General features: G+C 39.8%; 1 protein-coding gene across 2 annotated transcripts in view; it reads right to left on the bottom strand.

The window, feature by feature from the left end:
• Window positions 1-17,625, bottom strand: part of runx1t1 (RUNX1 partner transcriptional co-repressor 1) — a 116,490-nt gene that overhangs the window by 61,043 nt on the left and 37,822 nt on the right. Inside the window, exon 1 of one of the 2 annotated variants that reach the window (XM_055219772.2) lies at window positions 9,752-10,183. The exons of the other annotated variant lie outside the window; for it this stretch is intronic. Within the exon in view, the coding sequence (XP_055075747.1) occupies window positions 9,752-9,779 (28 nt within the window). The 5' untranslated portion in view covers window positions 9,780-10,183. Of the gene's footprint in view, window positions 1-9,751; window positions 10,184-17,625 lie in introns of those variants that run through there. 2 annotated transcript variants of the gene reach the window in all.

The following is a 17,625-nucleotide window of genomic DNA, read 5'->3' as shown; positions in this document are numbered from 1 at the left end:
TATTTTTTTTCTTCTGCGTCTGTCCTCCCTTGCTACAGTAAACCACCCTGGTCAGAGCAGCTAAGGTAGCCCCTGGTCCATTGTATTGCTGCTTAAACTTATCACTTTACTGTACGATTCTGTCAGATCAATCTATTGTCCTCTCGGGGTGATAGCAAACACAAGCTGAGATGTATCCAATAATCGTGCTGAACTTTGTGTGTGCTTCTGGCATTGGAATTCTGGTCCACTCTTAATCCGTTTCACTGTCTGCCCGTCATCGACCCTCTGTGTTACCCATAATCCACTCGACGGCTTAACTCCATTTTCATCTCATCATGTCTCATACCAAATTCCCAGAGGCCCTTCTGGTTGTGTTAGGGAAAAAATCACTTCTCTTTTCATGGCTCTGGATAGTCCACCCCCCTCCCCACCTTTCCCCTGTGATCGACACCCACCTCCACCTCCCTCCTCCCAGAATGTGGATAAATAATTGAAAACAAGTGCAGGGATTTGCCAGACTGTAAGCTTCCTTTCATATGTTAATTACTCACAAACAGTTGTTTAGAATAAAGGCATTCTCCGCTCTCTCCTCCTCTCGGGCTCCAAATCCTGCGTGGAGAAAAATGTGGTGCCAATCGCAGATAAATCCAACTCTCTGTTTATAGCATTAATCCATCTTGTGCACACACATACAGGCGCCTCCAGCGCTCAGCTGATGCAAGAGGCCTTTTAAGAGAGTCGTGCTTGGCGCGGAGTGACAGGGAGCACCAGACGGGAGCTGAAAGTGAGATCTGAATAAGCATGCTGTGTGTGTGCATGCTCTCTAATCAGCCACTGACTTTCCATTTACGCTGTCATTAAAGGCAATAGCCCGAGGCTGTGCATGACAAATCATCTCTTTGGCAATAAGTGCTTGGGGAGGCTGTGTCCGGATGAAGCCCCTTGTCAGTGACTAGCGCTATCTTCCTCGCTAGCATGCTGCGCACGTTGATGGTAGCAAACCACTTCAGGATGTCTTTGGATCCTAGTGTTAGCGCTGTATGTGTCTATACAAGGGTGAGCGCTCAGACGTGACCTGGCCAATGCAGATCCTAGCTGCGATAAGGCCTCCGGGGAATGAAATGTTTGGAATTATGTGTCTTAGGGGAAAGAAACCGTGACAAGCTCCTAATCCCTCTATTGAGAGAGGACACGACAACTGCAACACAATCCATCCATCGAGGTGGCTTCAAGTACACACACCCCTGTGCGATATCTGACGCGCAAAACCCCCTTCATCTGACTGTGGAGACATCTCCCATATGGTGCTGGGAAGAGGTGGGGGTTGAACAACGGAGAGATGGTGAAAAAGAGTTAAAATTCGCCAACTGCAGCTGCACTATTATATTTGATCCCAATGCAGCTGTGAATTATTATGTGGACAATTTAATACCGCCAAAGAGGAAATAGCAGATTAGGATCATATTTTGCATCGTTGCCAAGTGTGCGAGCATTTCTAGGCCTTTCCCTGAGCTTTGCAGAAGGTGAGCGGTCCGTTACGTGTGTCGACACTTGCAATGTTTTTGTAAGGTACGTGCACACTGGGCTGCGCTAAGGGAGAGGAGCCACTCCTGTTTCACTCGGGCACCCCTGAACGGCCTGTGAGCCAGTAATTTGTCCAGTCACTGGGGGAACATTAAAACCAGACCGAAATAATTCTTTACAGTTATGGAAAATGTGAAGAGAAGAAAAACATTCACATACACATCTTTCCCCATGAAAAGTTATTACATTTTGTGAATGGTATGGAGTAATGGCAAGCATATGTGGCAGTTCACTCGGAGCGGTAGTCAAGGCTAGGCTAATCTGGCTAGCAGGACCGGGAACCCTTGACACATAACAGATACTTGTTACTGAAGTTTACAAAACCAGATGTTGATAAAGACACATTAATACAGATGGGAGAACAATTACTGGCACACAACTGTCCAGAAACAACATAAAACAGTTGTGACCTTATAAGGCAAGATGGATTTATACGCCCTGCCATTTTATTGCTCCATGAGACCCCTTCCCATTTTAAGAGTGGTCTCGATCTTGCCATAGCTGCGCCTCTCGCCACAATGTGGAGTTATTTAAAACTCTGGCGCTGAAATGTATTTTGGAAAGAATAAATCAGAAAGAAACCACAGTGCAATGAAATACCGCAGTGCCATTTCAATCCATACCATACTCTTTATACGTTTAAATACATTAGGCAGCCATTTTTCAACGTGACAATGGCTCTGCCAAATTGAACCTCATTAGGAATTTATGCTAACCAACTACAGAGTGCAATTACAAGACATTACACAACTCTGGCATATACTGTCTACCTATATAACCTTTCCATATCATTTGATATTCTTTTAACTCAGGCGTCATGCGAATTTCATTTTTTAGATTAAAAATGTAATGATACACAAATGCTGTGCAAAAATCGAAGTGACACAGATCACTGCTTTTCTCTCCTGACCCCTCAAATCAGACCCTATCGATCCATAATGATCCACTCTTGCAGAACACATAATAACCATGCTGCATCACCCAGACTCAACCTTTACGTTGGACCTGGAGAAGATGTGATGATTTTTCACTTTTTAGTATCTCATTTCACAGGGAGCTGAAGACCTTAAGGTCTACAAAAGTGCCCATTGTGGGTTCATTCGGTGGTCATGTGCGTGCAGTGGAGCCTTGTTGCTAATGGAGGAAGTCCTGAGTGACCAGGAATGGCTCCTGGCAGGGTGAATTCCTTTCCAACTGTAAAAAAAAAACGCTTGCATCCATTCGGTTATAAACAGGATCTGAGACAAGGTTCATGCTAATTTTGAACCTTCTATAAAGTCTGCAAACAAATGCCCAGGGGGGAGAACTTAACTTTGGATTTCCTATAATGATGCTCTATTAATTCAGGGGTTATTGTTAAAGAATGAATCGAGTAATCGGTGCATTATCATCTTGTTCTATGGTGTTTCCAGTGTTCATATATTCATATATTTTGTGTTAAAATGATTCCTTTGGTCTTTCAAAATGATGATGATGGTAACATGGGGAGATAATGTCAAGTAATTCAGCGCAATTCTCCATTCGTTTTGCAGCTACAAACACTTTTAATGCGCCAGGGGTGCCCCTTCCATTCATCGCTTACAAAAGCTTAGATGCAACGGACGTTTAACAAAATGACTCTTTTATGTGAAGCCGCATTGAAAACAAGAGGTTCATCCGCCCCGGTCCGTGTTTCTCTCTACCTGCTTCCCAACGTTCTGTCTTCCTCCACTTCTGCACTTATGAATCACCTCTTCTAGAAATAATTGACACTGAGCGTTTATCTCGAAGGCACCTGCTGATCGTTCAGCTACAACACAATCTTCTAGCGTGCTACACCACAGAGCTATTGTCCCACCACAGTGTCTGTGACACTAACTGCCAACAACAGGAAGCCCAAACTATAGCCTCAATACAATTTAAACGAATTCAAAGACATAAAACACACACACACGTATGCTTTTTTAAAAAGTCAGTTTATGAAGAATACCAGGTGTTATTTTCTCTAGCGGTGTAAGAATCTATAGACTTTATAATGAATGCACGCCATATGGCATTGTGTGCTTTGGAAAATCACTGCGTTACACAATGGTATACTAGCTTATTTTTCATTTATGTGTGAGTCACGAGTACAGTCTTCCCAATCCATCTTGTTCTTTCTGCATGCTTGCTTTCTCCTTTTCTCAGGAGCTCTAATTGACTAAGCGTGTCAATATGTGTAGTGAACACACAGGGGTCTACTGTCTCTGCCTATTGATCCATAGCCCTTGAAGAAGTCGAGCCTCTAGGCTCAAAACAAATCTTAATTACACTCCTCTTTACTGGGCCGCAGAGACTGCACTCGAGTGGGTGCCCTTTTCATAAATACATATCAGAATCCATAAATCAAAATTAATGGACGTGAGCGGACCATGAATCAAATGTAGTCGCTGAACAGATATGGCTGACAGATTCCCACTCCGATCCTATAAATTACAAAAACAGTTTGTCTTTACAGTGTCAGTGCTATATGTAAATGCTGTTTGCTTTGCATAGGTGTGCATTAAAAATTCAACAACCAGGACCCTGAACACATGTCATCTAAAATTTTGTTAGAAAAAACTCAAGTGTTAAAGGAAGTTTTTGCAATGGCATGAAAATCTGACGTTTTCCATGTTTAAGTGCTATAATTGGGTTCCCAGTGCTTTTATTAACCTAGAAAATGTGAAAAAGATCAACCCAGTAACTTTCTCTACAACTCTCTACAAGCACGTGAAAAAATAGGTATTTGAAATTTGTCTCTCCTTATAATGTCGTAAGGAGCTCTTATTATAATAATACCGCCCCTTAATCTTAGAGTGGCCATTCATCCCAGTTCCCATGTTTTCGGTGCATTCTCCGGAAGTCGCGTTGGTCGACAGCATACGTCATCAAGGTTTAATATTTCAGGTTCAATTTCAGAAAAGCAACAGTTACATTTCAAGGTAAGAATGAAACTAAAATGGTTGTATGTCTTAAAAGAAATAAATCTTAATTTTCTAATGTATTTTAACTGAAATGTGAGAACCTCGATGACGTATGCGGTCGAGCAACGCGACCTCCGGAGAATGCACCGAAAACATGTTCGGGACGCGTCTGGCAGAACTGGCACGAATGGCCACCCCACTTAATCTGCACTATCCAACCACAGCACTGCCATTTAGTGCAGAGAGAAAGAAAGAGAGAAAATAATTCACAGCACAATTGGGTTTGAATTGCATCAAACCACCATCATTGTGATCAGTGTTTGCACTTCATCTGCTCATTTGCGTTTTAAAGGACACACCCAAAACGGCACATTTTTGCACACACCTACAAAGTGGCAATGTTAACATGCTATAATAAATTATCCATATGGTATATTGAGCTAAAACTTCATATATGTGCTCTGGGGACACCAAAGATTTATTTGAAATCTTAAAAAATTATTGTGACATGTCCCCTTTAAGAATCTGTAAAGTATCTAACTAGGTCTTTTCATGTCTATATCATGATATATAGCATTACGGTGATATATAGATACTAGGCCTCCAGTGATATATGATTCCGATCATAACACCCACCCACCAGCAACTATAAACTTAACAAAAGGGAAATAAATGTCACTCAAAAGAACGTTTCTGATGTCTCTTTTGCAGTTCGTCATTGACCGCTGCACAAGCACAAAGCCCCCTTTTTATGGAGGACTTTTATAGACTTCTTGCAAGGGTTGAGTCCATCCCTCAGCAATTGTTACCTCATAAAGAGAAGTAAACCCTAATGAAGCCATTACACACTCCATATTCTCCATCAATCATGCCTTTACACTGATATGCCAATACATAATGTTGGTCATGTGCCATTCTCACCTTCTCCTTGGCAAAAAGGCAGCCCCTGGATCCACAGACAAAACCCAATTACAGATAACAACGTGCTAATCTCTGTTCCCAGGGAGCGGCTGGAGAGAGATAGTGCAGCCGCGAGGCTGAAACGCAGGCCAGATACAGCCTGTATGACAGACCCTGTTTTTTTTGTCTCCTTCACTTCTTCCTGCTAAAGTCACGCTCCCCCCCCCACTTCAACGTACACACACTCATCCTGACACCTTCACCACCCTGAATCTTTTACCCTTTTACAGCTAATCTTTAAATGTAAATTCTGTGACGGGAAAATAGAGGAGGCGCGAGATAACAGGTTACATCTTCACTCCCGAGCCGCTATCGTCTTCTGCATCACTGAAAAGCACCTATTCAATAAGATTACCTTCTGGCAGAGTGCACGGCGACACACCGCGGCTTTGTATTCATTAAACACACATCCCCGGCTTATCTGAAATATAAAGGAGCTTGTCAGGATGGCACATTGTGTGTGTGTCTAAGGGGAAGGCAATGTGCATTAGGGCGATTACAATATCAGCCTAGTCCAGATGGAGGCAGGAAAATAAACAGAGGGAGAAAGAGAGAGAGAGTGAGCGAGCACAGTGAGAAAGACAGAAGACAGAGAGGTAGTTTAGTGTGTGCGTGACTATGTGTGTATGTGTGCGGCTGATGGATGTGAATCCAAAAGAGTCTGTGTTGGAGTTAGACAGAGGCAGAGAAAGAGAAGTTAATTGGCAAGTGAATTCGGGATTAGAAAGTGAAAGAGAGAGAGAGAAAGAGCAAGGCAGATAGTGAGCAAGGCTGTGCAGCTTGGACACCTGTCAGCTGGTGAAGCGGTTTGTTTAGTTAACCCTGATCTGGACCACAATGACTCCTCAGGTTCAAACAGATTCTTCAATTCTGAGCAAATGCTTGCCAAGTGCATTCTGCTGTTGAAGATTGCATGCCCTGAATACTTTTTGCTTTATTCATATTTCTTTTATTATTCATCAGTTGCAGGGAGTTAAACCATTGCATTTGCATGATACAAAGTAATTTCCCTATCAGCAACACCTGACTACATTCTTTTAAATGATCACATATTTAATAACCAAAAATCTTTTAGTCTTGGCTAAAAAAGTCCCCCTTAAATTCTTACACACCCTGCTCGACATTATATTATCTCATTATGAGTCCAGCCCCACAATACAATAAAAACCACTCATCCTCCACTCTCACATTATGCTTGCATGCTTTATGAAATCCAATAACCACACGCTAAATTCCTCTCGTTGAAAAATTTGTAGCCATTATGCCCCCTATCGATCTGAAGCGCAGATTCTGGGAGATGGCGGCCATCTCAATCATTTAGCCGGTTCTTCGCGGAGAATCATGTTGAGTCAAATCTACAGCCCAGACAAAGCCCCAAAAACTTATGTTGCTTTTTTATAGCCAGATACTGAGTGTGTATGCATGTAGCAGCCGCCCTCATTAAATATTATATATATATATATATATATATATATATATATATATATATATATATATATATATATATATATATTACAATGGAAAGGAATTAAAATAACAACAATATGTAATTTTGAATATGTACCTCTTAATTTTATCTGTTTTATTATATATATATATATATATATATATATATATATATATATATATAGCTTTATGTTATATATATAATTTATGCATTAAAAAATATTGTCTGTTAATTGATACCTTTCTAGCGCACATAGGCAAATAGTTGCTTACTGCAAGAATTCTGCATCGCTGTTATTTGCTTTAAACATGCAAAAAGAGTCATTGTGAAAACATGCTGGGTATTTCAGAAAGTGCCTTGTGAGAATATCTGCCAGTTTATGTATGAGGTTAATGTCATTACTAATGAAACGAGTTACATACTGCCGTGATAACACACTTGGCTTTCGGCCAGAACGTCTGCTGTTCATCATTTAAAATACACAATAAGCACTTAACTACAAATGTTTTACGCTGCTCTGCGTATCAGGTAAATGAGAAACACATTAACCATTAGGGAAACACGCAACGATTGTCTTTCATGAATGTGACAGAAACAGATTCATATTTCCCCTCGCGTGGTTATTATCATGTCACGCTTAATTTCTAGTGATGCATGAGAATAAGAATTTATAGGCCGTCTCTATAACAGACAGAATATTTTCATTAGCACGAAAGCGAGGAGCAATGCGAGTAAACATCCTATGACAGGAAATTAATAAGATGAATAAAATCGAACACCTTCCTGGTAAACTGAAAAATAATGGATGAGCATTTCCATATCTCTCTCACACACAGCTGTGCGTATTAGTGTGGGTAGCCGAGTCATCTCTTCATTATGCTGTGGCAGTGTCTGGTTTCATGCGTTTGACCCGTGTGAGGCCAGTGGGAGAGGAGATGAGGGGAACAGGTGTGAGGCAGGCAGGCTGGTGGCTGCACAGATGGCCACAACCAGAGGATGCTGCTGCCTGCTAATGCTGGCTTCACACATAAACACAATGCTTATGGCTCACCCAACCCTCACCTCCAGCCATCATGCACCATGCTTGCCTTTAATCAAGGTACAATCACTACCTGCAGTCTCGCTTGCTTTTTGGTTCAAATGTCATGTTGACAGTGGGGCACAGACCTTGAGATGATGACCAGATCATAGCAGACAGTTTAATAGGTTATTGGCGTGTCGTTGCTGATGTGTATGTTTGCCTCCATTTTATGAGTGCAAGACTAGTACTTTGAATTATGCAAATATATATTATCATAAAAGAATAAGGGTCATATTGAAAAGCTGCACTGCATTATGACGATAACAGGAAAGGTGGCTTTTTTAAAACAGGGACATCTGTTTACGAGAATGTTAGTGTTAGAATCAGCTATGACTGATTATAAACAAATTGCATTAATGTGACACAGGCATTGCTTCCTCGACACAAGCCACGAGAAAGAGAGAACAGCAGTTCTCCAAAATCCCTCAGGGTTTGTTGTCTGAAAAACACATACTGACTACCGCTGAGAACAAGAGAAATAAAAATCTACCCACCCAGCACACACACATACACAAAAATCTCATACAATTTTTAAGACTTAAGTCTCCTGTCAGGAGAGTGGTCAAATACAAAATCTTTATAGAAATAGCTGATCTGTCACAATTGTTAAACTATTCTTCTTGATCCATCTGGATGTCATAAATATCAAACGCTTCTCGATCTATTGTAGCAAGTGTGACACCTGTCAAATGGTCTTGTCACTTGAGACGTCACAGTTTTTAAAAGCATATTCTTTATCCTCTGTGACGTCACTGACATCTTTGCGATATATTTTGATGTCACAATCTCAAAGAATGAATCAACGATGATGTTCTAAGTACATTATTATGTCACAACTGTCACGGTTTTCTGCCCACCTCACAAATGTTTACATGTGTTTACAACTTTAAATGTAAAATCTAAACTACCGGTATAATAATCCCTATTACTGTCGTGTTTTAACTGCAATGATACTGAACACGGACAACAAATGACATTAAGATTGTATGTAAATATTTGTTTTACCTTCAACCACGACTAGACTTTAGGCTATAAACTATAAATTTAACGATGAATTATAGTAGCCTAATTTTAGATAAAATAGTGAATTTAAGACGCGGCATCACTTAAAATCACTTAAGACTTTACTGAACACGTGAATTAAGCCACTATCCACCAAATTCAAAAAAACACATCAAATATCAAATAATTTGCGTATTATAGTCAACGGCAAAGTGTGACTTAAATATTACTACTCTGACGCAATATGTTTATTTCGTTAGAAGGAAAAATAAACGACAGATAATTGTAAAAGAGAAAGATTTTATATAACACGATAACCCAGAGAAAATGAAATACGCGGAACATAAGAGAAAAGTAATAAAACCTCGCATTGCATAGAAGTTTAATTTTCATTGTTTACAAATTAAAGAAGTTAAATAGTCTGAACTGTATTTCGTCATGTACGTCAATAAGAGTACAACACATAACTAATAATGACTAAATGAGACATCTATAGGTATAAACGTATTTTTTATTCAAATGTCTATCCTTGGAGATATTTGCTTTAAGTTGTTAATATTATCATAAGCAATATGCAAATAAACGAGTTACATGTGATATTTTTTCTTTCGCAGAGGAAAGAAAGAAAATAGCACATGTTTGTCATTCACGGAATGTGCAATTAAACATCCTAATAAAATGTCTAGGCATAACTTAGCTGAACTACATAAAGTACATCTAAGCATAATACATCTGCGATCAAAAAAGAAAGATAGTAAGTGAGCGACTTACACTGAAAAGAAGTAGAAATTCCCACCATGCGTAACGGCGTTGTGTGAGAAATATTAATTTCCTGTCCTCGACTCTGATCGATTAAATATATGAATAAATTCTCAGTCTATTGTGTGTACTTCCAAGAAGAAAATGTGTCCGTGAAACTCCAGTGCAGAGCCGCAGAAAACCTCCCGTCTGAAGGGCAGTGAGCTCAACCTGACGGAGAGGATGCTGTGTCTCGAGCTCAACTCATTTACTGCTCCGTTCCTCTTTAACTGTCACAAAAAATCAATGCGACACAAATCAAACGTTTGATCCTGGAGTGCTTCGAGAGTCAGAAATATTTAGAGAGAATAGAGAAGGGTAGATAAAGACTGTTTGTTTTCCTGGAGAACCTCTAACGTCCGCCCGGTTGCCTGGAGAAGCTGTGGTACTTTGCCTCTAGTCGGCGAGCTTCGGCGGGAAACCCAGGTGCCGAGTGGGCGGGGCTTGTTCTAGAAGTGGGTGGGGATTAAGATAACAGGCATCTGGGTTTGAACATGTGCAGGTTTGTGGATATGTGGAATAAGCTCTGTAGACTAGAGAGAAGAGGACAATCTCAATAACAGGGACGGTTTGTCGTAGTGTTTTAATGCTTTGCTCTATCTCTATCTCTATCTATCTATCTATCTATCTATCTATCTATCTATCTATCTATCTATCTATCTATCTATCTATCTATCTATCTATCTATCTATCTATCTATCTATATCTATCTATCTATCTATCTATCTATCTATCTATATCTATCTATCTATCTATCTATCTATCTATCTATCTATCTATCTACTCCCTTCCTCTCTCTTTCTCTCTCTCTCTCCACTCTTTTCCTCCCTCTCCCTCTCTCTCTCTATCTCTCTCTCAGCCTGCAGTGACTCAAGGCAAACACTTCCCCTACCATCTGGACTTCATCTCAGCCCGCCGAGCCAGGAAAAGCAGAAGCATCGTTTACAGCCCGATGATAACAGCCTCTTTCACACACAGACGCCGTTCATGAAGTTAATGCGTTGCAGACTCCCTCTCTTCAACCTAGCTTTTAACCCCATCCCAACCCATAAATTGTATGCTTAAAGTGAGATATTATGTTTATTACAAAGGGGTTTATTTTACTTTACACTAAGGATTTGCAACAAGATCACGATTATGAAATCATTCTGGCAACGAACATGAATTTGGCCCGATCCCAAAATATGATGTCTTTAACAATGTTTTCCTCTTATTTCAGGCATTTAAATGAAATGTTTTTTCATGCAGTTGCAAAGACTGAGCATAATTTAAGTTCTCATTTGAATAGTTCAATTGAAGGATGTCCATCTATCTGGAACACAGACAGGAATTTGTTTCAGCTGATCCAACTAGATTTTTACTTGCCTGGTTAACATTACTGGCCCCACTACAGAAATATTTGTGTTCTGAAAAAATACATTCATATTTTTACTTTAATAAGAAGTTATCAGTACAAAATCAAAAATAATTTGTTAGGTTTGTTATTATTTGCAGTAACAGCTTTATACTGAAAACGCCAGGGCTGTAATGTAACTTGATGGCAGCTGTAAATACAAATCAACACTTTTCAGGAACACAACAATATACATAAACCAATGCTTCCAGTTTTTAATACTATATACACATTTCCTGTATTTTCTGAATGTATTAAAGAGACTGAAAAACAATTATATATGATCACTATAACATTGCAAAAACAACAAATCTAATTCTGGCATGGTGGCCTAAGACTTTTGCACAGTACTGCACTTTTACAAACCTTTATTGCATGCTAAGTAAAGGTAACTTTGAGATATTAAAATAATCAGAATGAACAACAGCGTTTACTGTAATACAGCTCAAAAAGGCAAATATTTTGGTACTAAAGGCATAAAAATGCATGCACATGATCAATGAACGTTAGTGACAGAACTGGTTCAATAAACAAAGTGACAGCCAACCAACTTCAAATCTCCAACACTGGACCTGGAGCCCAGGACCATCCTTTCCCAAGAGCCTCAAAATATCTCAAAATGATATTAAACCCATGATTTACTCACCCTCAAGCCCTCCAAGATGCACATGTCCAACATTTTTAGACGAACACATTTTCAGTTTATTAAATAAATGCCCTCCGCATTTGTCATACGTCACTATGAAAAGTGCACACACTACGGTGAGGCATCTAAGATGGTGGCGTTAAGCTAGTTATTTTCATTATAAAGTTTTAAATGACAAAACCGCACAGATTACCCTGGAGCTGTATGGATTACTTTGGCGAAGGATGGATGCACGTTTTGGAGTTGAAGGAGGTGGACCCCATATCTTTATATTTTATAAACTGAAAGATCTAGGACATTTTCTAAAATAAGTGAAAATGTCTGAAAAATTATAAACATATGCATCTCAGACGGCTTGAGGGTGAGTAAATCATGGGTTAAATATAATTTTTGGCCGAACTATCCCTTTAAGAAAATTCTTGGTGTGCAGGTCAGACTCTTTGTTCCTCTCAGACAAAGACAACTCAGTGACTCCTCTCAACTTAAGAGTCTACGAGCTGCTGACTGGAATGAAACACGTTCGTCTCAAATCAGCACAAACAGACCTACCCTCTGTTATCACAATGATTCAATGCAATTTCTTTTGTGCCCAGTGTGTGTTAGAGAAACACTTCTTGTGGCAATCACAGGGCAACATCTTGACACCGGAGGCAAAAGGATGGTGGTTTAGGAAACCTGCAGGGGCACGAGCGGGTGTCGTGTCCACTGATAACAGCACAAGAGTCCAGGAAACACACAGTGCTGTTTTTGCCGCTGGGGTTCCTGAAAGTTGGCCGCATTGGCCGATGGGCCGCACACACACAGGATACCTCGCCTCGGCTGAGGGAAAAACATGCTGGGACTGACACACAGACGGCCACGCAGACTTCCTGCATTTCCCCACCTACCGGTCAGCCACCTGTGGCATACATGCAAACACACGCTCACACAATAACAATCAAGTTACTATCTGGTAGCATTAAAATGAGGTGGGTGGACAAAAAGTACTCCATTAAACCAGTTACAACATACTCTGATCTTGCCAAACTAGACTTGTTTTCAAATACGATTCAGTATTTTTAGCTACCAACAACATTAAATAAGAGGTTGCACAGGTCCGCAGTGGAGCAGGCAGTTTACTCGGCATATTATTGAATTTAAGAGGAAAATCTAAGTGGAAAGAAACTGACATTCTTCTACAACGTTTCTTCCCTTGCGATAATGTAATTGGTGGGCTGTTCTCCAAAGCTTTGTCTCATTCTCCAACCAAGTTCTTGTCAGAAGGCCGTATATTACCGAATGATTTTTCACACCTTCCCATTTCTCCGCCCCGACATGAATCAATAAATCACACTGCTCTCGTCGTTACATGTACTGCTTGTTTTTTAAAACTCCCACAGGCAATTCCTCAAATAAGTCAAGCAACAGACCCCTCTTTGTGTAAATGAAAATATGGAAGAGAAGCAAGATTCAAGCAATTATACCCATGGGATTACTGTAAGGTTCGGTCCAAAGTGGCACATATAAAAGTCTCTCAAAACCAGAGTTGGTGGGATCAGTGGTGTCCTCTGGGTGCTGGTCTCTGTACGATCCTTTTTGAAGTGTGCACATGCGAAAAACACATCTCGCTGCCTTCCACCAGCCCCACTCCCATCGGCAATAAAAGCTGACAGACAAGACATATGAAGTGTAACGTTGCCCTGCCTGTCAGTCACAGATATACAAACACACATACGAAAACTCGCACACACAACTCTACGCTGTCTTTTGAACCGTGCACTTTGAAATATGTCCCCATTGCTGTGCCACGAGAAGGAAAGACGGTGTATTGATTTACCCGGACCTGTCTTGTTTCAACAACTGGAAGTGCTATCAGTCAAATGGATTTCCCACACATCATGAGAAGCCTACTGTCTATAAAGAAGGCAAATTAAGGAGCCAGAGAGAGCATAAACAGCAGCGCACACACGCTCTGGCACAAAGTACGTATGAGGACACCCGGTGCACACTAACACACACAAATTAGACAAATATTAAGGTAGCCAGAGTCCACTGTTGGAACAGAGGTGTTTGTTTACATCAGGAGAAGACATCAACATAAAAAATGCATCAGCACTGTGAAAAGGGATATAAGTAAATAACCTGAAAATTTTATAACAAGGGAGCATTTTAAGCTTGTGTTTACAGGCTTGGCCAGCTTTAATCTCATAACTTTTTTTTTCAAATTAAAACATTTTTACATCTGTAATCTGATGTATTTTCAACACTGGATTGTAAAAAGTGGTTGTTACATTTCATGAAGTGAATACGTAGACCAAACTGTAAACCAGTGGTGACTTATTGTTAATTCCCAGTGAGCATTTGCCATCATTTCACAGTCTGGGTTTACTGTAGACCCGATATAGTCTGGCTATGAGTAGCTTGCTTAGCCAAAATAAACTTTGGTTTACATTTGTTTTTGCCGGCATAACTCGCGGCATGCATGATATTCCATCATGTAAGCAAAGTCAACATTGATTAGGGAGCGTTTGTTTCCATTTGTTTATTTAATTTTGCTCTATGGTTAGACGTCTATTAAATGTTCACTGAGTGCCTAAATTTTGCTTTATTTGAGGACAATTTTGCTACAGATTTTGTTTTAGCCTAAATATCTGGGCTGTGTTTTGAAGGCTATTAGACATCTTTTAAATGCAAAATGGCTTGCTGGGTTGCTGGCACAGAATCACCCTGTGATATATAATAAAATGTATTGCAAGCAATGCACATTCAGCAGAATATAAAGCTACTTTTGAATGGCAATCGTGAAGAGAGATGCTCTTTGGATCAAGAAAATTATAGCACCTTTCAGCAGGGCAGAGCCAACCAGACTCCAAAACTTTAGCCAGAATGAAGTCAGGTCGTTGGAGAGACGGGTATGTATAGTAAAGATAATTGAAAGGAAAGTTTTTAGTCTTAGTATCAGACCAAGTTCACATACAAAAATTATCATTGACATGTATGAAATGTATAGTTTGAAACATTCATCATTATCATCCTCTATAACTTTCTTTTTTGTGGGACACAAAGTAAGAATAATTTTGGTAACCAAACAATATTGGCCACTGTTGACCTCCGCTGTATGGACACAAAACCACTGAGACATTTCTCAAAATATCTTGTTATGAAGAATGAATGTCATACAGGCTTTGAATGACATGAGGGTTAAGAAATAAAGACTGAACTTTTATTTTTGAGGACGGGTGAATGAGGTTTAAATTGGAGGTAAAATGTTTTGAGCTTGTCAGTGGTAGTCAAACACGTATTCAGCTGGACTGCTTTTGTGGTGTAGATGCTAAATGCTAAAATGATTGAATTTGTTTGGACCGCTACAAAAGACCATTTACCAACATGATTTCATGGAAAGTCATGTTATAGTCACGCAAAATTGTATTAATTTAGTCATGTCCATGGCACGAAATGCAGCTTTTTTTGTGCCTTGAGCACAAATGTCTTTTTCGTGTCACTCTCACAAATTTCTATAAATTTTTTTTCATGTGTGGCACGACTTCATTTTTCGTTTCATTTTATTTATTGTTTTCTCGTTTCCCCCCCCCCCATTTTTAGATCATTGTCGCATGGGGTTGGGGTTAGATTTGGGGTTTGGGTTAGAATTTACTTTTATGTATTTGTTTCTACATGTTTTTCTTCCACTTTTAAAACTATTCTTGCCTGGAGTTGGGGTTAGAGTTCGGGTTTGGATGTCTAAAAATGTAAAAAAAAAAGTAATTCTAACCCCAACCCCAAGCAATGAGAAAACAATACATAAAATGAAACGAAAAAGAAAGTTGTGCCACAAACACAAGAAACTATTTGTAGAAATTTGTGCGCGTGTCACGAAAAAGAAAAAGCTGCATTTCGTGCCATGGACACAAATACATAATCAAATTACACGTGACTATAACACGACTTTTCGTGATATCAGTCTGTCATTTACTATCCGCCTACTGACCCAATGTGTGATGTTTTTCCATCGGTCCTGACTTCCAACGCGAACCCACAATGTTCTGAGTGGTATTTAGGCTATCATTGATAAAACTAAAGTGATGGCTCACCACTTTTTATTTTTGTTTCATTTTGCAAGCGTGTGAAAGTTGTGCGAGCTTATTTCATCAGCTGCTCTGAAATATTTAAGAATTCAGAGCAGCCCTTACAAAAACTTGTACAAAACATTGTGCAGCATGTTTATTAACAGCACAAGCAGCGGACTCAGACAGAATATTAGTGCGTGCCAACGTAAACCCATCATTTCTCCCACTCATGTTTTAACAACTCGTCCATAGACCATCCCCTCGAAGTAATCAGGACAGAAGCGGTCGTAAGTGGACAAAAGAGTTCACTTGTGATCCGGTCGACCAAAACGCATCTTATTACCAGGTGTAAACAGAGCCTTCACATATTTTATCTGGTTCTATATCCATCTAAACAGTGTAAGTCTACATGCAGTACTTGTAAGAAAGTCTCTGCTAAGAAGATAAATGGTAATTTAATGTAAGGCTGTAAGGCAGAACTAGCCCTGGCTGACTTTAATGTGATGGTGGTTATGCACAGTAGCCGTTGGGATAAAATGAGCTTTGCAGATTATTCATGTGCAGTTCAGACACTCAAGCCGACTGCTGCTATCTGGAGACTTCCCACACTTTACTATTAAACTCACCATACTGTAGTGCTTTTCCTGCTGGTAGACAGACGAGTTTTATAAAAACAATGAAAAGGAAAATTAAACACTTGTTTGGTAGGAGGAAGAGAAAGAGCAGAAAAACGACACTGCCAAAGGTAGGGCTGATTGGCAGCATCGCTTCTTGCCATTCATCACTCGGGAACTCCAGACTTCCCAAATCCTTCAGCAGATGGAGCGGCCAATCGGTTTAAACACCTGATATGAAGCCATCCGTCATGCTGTAATGCGGCAGTTGGGTCTGCAGCTGGGACCCTGATGCGGCGGGGCTCTGGCAGGCTTGGAAAGTAGCCTGAGTGCACCCGTGATGGACTAGAGCCAGGCGGGTTGCACCGCACCCGCTCTCCCCTGATAGCATTCACAGCCCTCCACTGGACCATAGAACAGGTGGATGTGAGAGAGAGAAAGACAGAGTGACTTCATGCGTATAGCGGAGTGAGGGCACGGCAGAAGCAGAGATGAGGGTTTCTGTGTTGAATACCAATGAATCTAATATCTGAAGAGCACCACGTCTACACAAATATTTACCATTCACCTATAGAGGACAAAAATTTGAATTAGTATGTCCCAAATCATAGTATGTTAAAATGAGTATCCATAAAGTTCAAGGATAGTCTACTGTTTTTAAATAGGGAAAACATGGAAGTGTTTGGTGGCTTATAAATTCATCCCTGTTTGGAGCCATAGGAATAAATGGGGCTAGGCTAAATGCTAACACATTCATGAGGCGCTGTACAAAGATTAAAAGTGCATGCAATGAAAAAAGATAGGTATGTATTAATTAATCTAAGTTGAGGTAAGAACATAGTAAAATATTGAAAAACGGTGGTGTTTTTCTTTAATTGCTGGCTCCTATATAAGGTAACATGACCGCATTTTAATATAAATGTATTCATCTGTATTTAACTGAAGATAAAATATCATATACATCTTATATGAGATGAAGGTGAATAAACTATGACGATTTTCATATTTGGTCAACTAGTTCTTTATTTAAGTAATCAACATTTACTTGTTTTGTCCACCATCTTAATATAATAAATTGGCTAAAATGAACTATTTCTAAAAGCATAATAAAAATGGCTTCCTAGTGGAACAATCTTTATGTCAAAATG

The sequence above is a fragment of the Misgurnus anguillicaudatus genome, chromosome 20 (assembly GCF_027580225.2).
Source record: "Misgurnus anguillicaudatus chromosome 20, ASM2758022v2, whole genome shotgun sequence".
NCBI lineage: Eukaryota > Metazoa > Chordata > Actinopteri > Cypriniformes > Cobitidae > Misgurnus > Misgurnus anguillicaudatus.
Note: the sequence above shows the minus strand (reverse complement) of the source record. Positions and strands in the feature narration are given on the sequence as shown.